Source organism: Arachis ipaensis, chromosome B05 (genome assembly GCF_000816755.2).
Source record: "Arachis ipaensis cultivar K30076 chromosome B05, Araip1.1, whole genome shotgun sequence".
Classification (NCBI taxonomy): Eukaryota; Viridiplantae; Streptophyta; class Magnoliopsida; order Fabales; family Fabaceae; genus Arachis; species Arachis ipaensis.
This window is the reverse complement of record NC_029789.2, coordinates 125,190,471-125,195,743: the sequence shown is the minus strand read 5'-3', so window position 1 is coordinate 125,195,743 and position 5,273 is coordinate 125,190,471. Positions and strand designations below refer to the sequence as shown.

General features: G+C 47.5%; 1 protein-coding gene across 1 annotated transcript; it reads right to left on the bottom strand.

Moving 5' to 3' along the window:
* LOC107641040 lies at positions 3,685-4,905 on the bottom strand. The gene is made up of 2 exons (XM_016344549.1): positions 4,615-4,905; positions 3,685-4,194 (listed from the first exon to the last, which is right to left on the bottom strand). Exons 1-2 carry the CDS (start codon positions 4,903-4,905, stop codon positions 3,685-3,687), a joined length of 801 nt encoding a protein of 266 aa, XP_016200035.1.

The window sequence follows — 5,273 nt, the reverse complement described above, 5'->3', positions numbered from 1 at the left end:
ATTAAGAAAAAAATAAAAAATACTAAAGAAAAAAAAAATAGTAGTAATAGAAATCGAAAGAGAAAGAGAAAATAAGTAAAAAAAATATATATAATTTATCATTTTATGTGTATAATTTTTTTTTAATTTAAAATAATTTAATTAGACTTGATTATTTAAAATGTTTGAATATATAACAGTACTAAATTTAAATATGTCAATGTTTATTGTAACGATAAGTATTTGATTATATAGATAATTGTTTTTATTTTTTTATAGCCTCAATGGATATGACCTATATATATATAAGATGAAAGAAAAAAAATCACACAATATATGTTCGGTAACTTGGGGTTCCGGACGGGTCGGGGCTGATCCCTGGATGTTGATGGGGATAGGCCTGGATCTGGGTCTGATGTGAGTGATGCGCGAGCGAACGACCTCCTGAGCTCTTCGTGAAATATGGGGGAAGCCACCTGCAATAACATCCGACGCCCAAGTCAGGAAGTATGCAGGTAGCAGTGAGTAAAGATGTAGTGACGTACCTCGGGGGGAGGGGTAGGACCCTCCCCATATATACCCTTTCAGAGGTGGGCCCCTCAAGAACAGACACACATTTCTCGAAGTTTTTCCTCTCCAGCTGTCACCAGGTGAGCTGGCAAAAAGGAGGAAAGATACCCTGGCCAGGGTCCGGGCGTGTGGCGCCCCGCAGACCAGCTGTCCGGGTCCGATGAACTCGTATGCCGAGGCCAGCTGGGCTGGGCCGTAACAGTGCTCCCAACGCGCCAGCCATGGCCGTGAGCACCGTGGTGGGCGCGTTTAGCTCTTCTTCGTATGCGTTGTCGCTTAACCGACCGCTCGTGGTCGGGACGCGTCTCTTGGGCCCGTGAGGGGTGCGCCGCTTCTCGCCTTGTTTTTTGCGCTGAGCATTTAATGCTCATAATGCGTTATTCAAAACCCTGCGTGAAATGACTATTCTACCCCTGTCTTTCGCGCTTCTTCATGTGTCAGTTTCCTTTTCAGTTTTCAACTTCCACTATCATCACACTTCTCTCGTATTCTCCTTCTTCATTCCAAATTCCTTGCTGCAACTTGTTGCTTTGCTCAGGCCTCCCTCATCCTTTCGGCTTCTTCAGATCCGTACTACTATCTTGGTACGCTCTATTTCTCATGCTTCAACTTGTACAGCTTCATTTTGCTTTTCATGCCGTTTCTGTATGCGTGTTTCTCTTCTGGGTTGGATTGCATGTTAAATGACGTTAGCATTAGGTAGATGTATTAGAGGGGTTACCAATCCAAAATGTTGGTTTTTTAGGCTTCGTTTTTTACTAGATTTAAGCTTAGCTTGACCGCAAGTCTCTAGTAGACATACTGTAATTTTCTGGTATTAGTGCTGATGTCCCGGCTTCTTAGACTAACTGAGTGATGCCCCTACTGTAGGTATGGCCCAGCGTCCTATGGCCCAACGTCCTGTCGCGCGGGCTCCCGTTCCGAGAGCACCTTATGACCGGTACGCCTGGGTAACTTCGGACGTGAAGGATTCCCCTAACCAGATGGATATAGCGGAGCTCACCGAGTTTCGACAAGCCGAATATTTGTGTGGCGGGGGTGATGAGGAGGCTAATTATGAGGTCTTCGTGCCTGCCCCTCGCGAGCGGATACACCAACTAAACATGCATGCCCCCCGGGTCACCGATTGGATCTGGTTTTTTAAGGTAATGTTCACTCAACTGGGAGTTCGTATTCCCTTTTCCCCTTTTCAAATGGCACTGCTCAACCGGTGTGACGTAGCGCCGTCTCAACTGCATCCGAACAGCTGGGCTTCGATCTGTTGTTTCGAGATGGTCTATGAATACTTGGAGCTGCCGGACTCTGTCGAGGCATTTTTATTTCTTTTTACCCTTACAAACCCTTCCAATGAGGGGAAAGCCAAGAAAGGCTTTATGTCCTTCCGCTCGGCTCAAGGTCAGAGGATTTTTGCCCTTTTCGAAGATTTCTATCATGGTTTCAAGGACAAATACTTCAAGGTTCGTCCAGCCAAAGGTCGGCATCCCTTTTGGTTAACGTTGGAAGGAGAACGCCGCATCCTGACCTACTAGAGCTTCGGGATGGGTGCGAATGCCTTTACCAAGGTGACATATAAAGGGTTATCTGCCGAGAACAAGAAGGTTGCCGACGTCCTGTTGGCCGTCTTTGGTAGGAACCATGTAAACCACCATCTTCTTATGGGGGATCAGGACATGGCTAGAGGCTATATTGGTGGGTGGTTGTTTACCCTTGGTTTGTCTGTTCTTTTTGTCGTTTTATTATCCGTTTTACCGGCTAACGAGTTTTATTTGCTCTTGTAGTGTCAATGGCTGCCGACCAGGTTGGTCTTGATGCTTTGTTCAATACATTTCTTGTGGGTGATGACAGCGATGATGAACCGGCTACCGATAACCAGCAGGTGCCTCCCCATAACGCCCTCGAGGCCGGAGCTCAATCCCAACCCACCCAGGGTGAGGTGATCGGGACTAGCAGTGGCCCGAATCCTCAGCCAGAGATCGAGATGGAGAACCCAGATGTGATGATAGTTGACAACCCCAGAAAGAGGAAGCCGTCTTCTAGCCCCGAGGGAGTTCTTACCGTGATGGAGAAGAACTTTGATGCTGGAAACTTTATTGATTCTCAACTGCTCCCGGGCATGGAGGACTTCTTCCATGGTGGGGATCTCCCTTTGCAGGCTAGGTGGATGTACCGTACCCTGCTCCGGGGAGTCGCCATAGCGAGGAAGGTGGATTTCGTACTGGCGGGGACGCATTCATTGGAGAACAAGCTCGAGTCCTCTGTTCAAGCTAATAACAAATACAACGCTGAGGTCCAGTCACTTCGGGAGTAGCTAGCTAGCGCAGAGGAGAAAGTTAAGACTTCCGATGCTGCCGTGGCATGGCTTACCGAGCGGGAGATGACTCTGGAGGGTCAGCTCAACGCCGCTCAGGGCCGGGTGAAAGAAGTTGAAAAAGAGCACGATGAGGCCCTTGCATCGGCAACTGCGGCCAAAAACGAGGCAGCTGAATTGAAAAGGAAGTATAAAGAGACCGTGAAGCAAGGGAAGAGTGCTATCTTGATGACTGAGGAGGCCCTCAAGGCTCAAGTGAAGCTGATAGCTCCCGACTTCGATACCTCGGCTGTTGGCATCTTCAAGACTATTAAGGATGGTAAAATTGTTGACATGCCGAAGAAGTGACGTGGTCTTGCCTTTGTACTTTGCTTTTTGTAATATGTGTATTTCTGAATACTTTATTTTGGTAAAATTGGCTGCCGTTTTGGCGTACATGTAACAAATTGCTCGTTTACCGTTTTGTGAGTACATGCTTTGGTCGCTATTTCTTACCGTTTTACTAGTAGTTAGTTGTTTTGCTTGTACTTGTTTACCTTTTTCGTTGGCAATTATCGGAGCCGAATTATGGCTTTTAACAGTTTGATAGCCGTTTATTGCGTCCTTCGTTATCTTAGTGGTTCCCGGGGTACCGTCTTGTTTCGTCGCTGATTACTCTGGTAAAGTAATTTGGTCGGGTAATTTTTTGAACGCGAAAAGTAGGGATGACGAGTTTCAAATAAAATTAATTGGGCATAAAATAGCAATGTCAAGTAATACGAGCGTAAGGTAATGGCAAATAAATAACAAAGGGCAAACAATCCCACATATAGCAGTACAGGTCTTACTCAATCGATTGAACCAGTAGAACGCTTGCTCACGTTCCAAGTCCTCGGCACTTCTTTGCCATCAAGCCGTTCCAGTTTGTAGGCGCCGTTGCCGAGCACCTCCTTCACCCTGTATGGGCCTTCCCAATTCGCCGCCAGCTTTCCTTCCCCAGGTGTCGGTAGTCCAACATCGTTACGTTGCAAGACCAGGTCGCTCTGCTCAAACTCTCTCCTGAGTACTTTGGCGTTGTAACGAAGGGCTATCCTCTGCTTCAACGCCGTCTCCGATAAGTGGGCTATCTCCCTAGCCTCGTCTATCAAGTCCTTTTCTACGGCTTCTTCGACTCCTCCCAAGAGTAGCCGTGGGCTCGATTCACCGATCTCCACGGGTATTATGGCATCTACCCCATATGTGAGTCGAAAGGGGGTCTCCTCGGTAGACGATTGCTGAGTTGTGCGATAGGAACAGATGACCGAGGCCAACTCGTCTGTCCATGCTCCCTTTTTCTGGTCAAGTCGCTTTTTGAGGCCCTGCAAGATGACCTTATTCGCAGCTTCGACTTAGCCATTGGTTTGGGGATGTTCAAATGACGAGAATTTCTGCCTTATGCCCAAGCCGGCAAGAAACTCTCCGAATTTCTTATCGGCGAACTGCGTCCCATTATCTGAGATGACGACTTCTGGGACTCCAGACCTGGCTATTACTTGCCTCCACATAAACTTCCGACAATTTGCCGAGGATATGCTAGCCAATGACTCGGCCTCTATCCACTTGGTATAATAATCAATAGTCACTATTAGGTTCTTGACCTGCCTTGGCCTGACCGGGAAGGGTCCTAACAGATCGATTTCCCATTGCGAGAAAGGTCGGGACGCCGTTAGTAGGCTCAGTTCGGCCGCTGGCGCTTTGTGAAAATTGGCATTCTCCTAGCATCTTCTGCACCTTTTCACGAATTCCTTAGAATCCGACATCATAGAGGGCCAGTAATAATCGGCTCTAACGAGCTTTCTGGCTAAGGCCTTTCCCTCGATGTGGTGACCACAACATCCTTCGTGGACTTCTCTAAGCACGTAGTCCATTTGGTCGGGACGCAGGCACTTTAACAGGGGTTGGCTAAGCCCTTTCTTAAACAACTGACCTTGTATGATCGCATACTTGGCCGCCTCTCGCTTTATCGTGTTTGCCAACTTCTCGTCACTGGGGAGTTTGCTGCTTTCCAAGAAATTGGTGATTGGGTCCATCCAGGAAGGATCTGCCTGGGTTAAATGTATGGTCACTGTTGGTTCTTTTACCGAACCCTAAATGAGAGATCGGTTTCCCGTCCCTGGCTTTGTGCTCGCTAGTTTTGACAGGAAGTCTGCCCGTGTGTTCCTCTCTCTCAGGACGTGCTGCACCGTGACTTCCTCAAATTGCTTGCTCAACTGTTTGACTTTTTCCAGATATTTATGCAATAGCGAATCTCTGGCTTGGTATGTCCCATTGATCTGTGAGGTCACGACCTGTGAGTCGCTACATATTTTTAATCTGGTGGCTCCAACCTCTCTTGCTAGAACTAGGCCGCCCAGCAGGGCCTCGTACTCCACTTGATTGTTTGATACCGGAAATTCAA

What these genes read in the sequence shown, in the direction of transcription:
- LOC107641040 (XM_016344549.1), bottom strand. Translation starts at nt 4,905, where the DNA reads ATGGACCCAATCACCAATTTCTTGGAAAGCAGCAAACTCCCCAGTGAC. An exon ending in TGTCGGATTCTAAGGAATTC is followed by an intron (nt 4,195 to 4,614) that starts GTGAAAAGGTGC and finishes GTCATCTTGCAG; the next exon opens with GGCCTCAAAAAGCGACTTGA.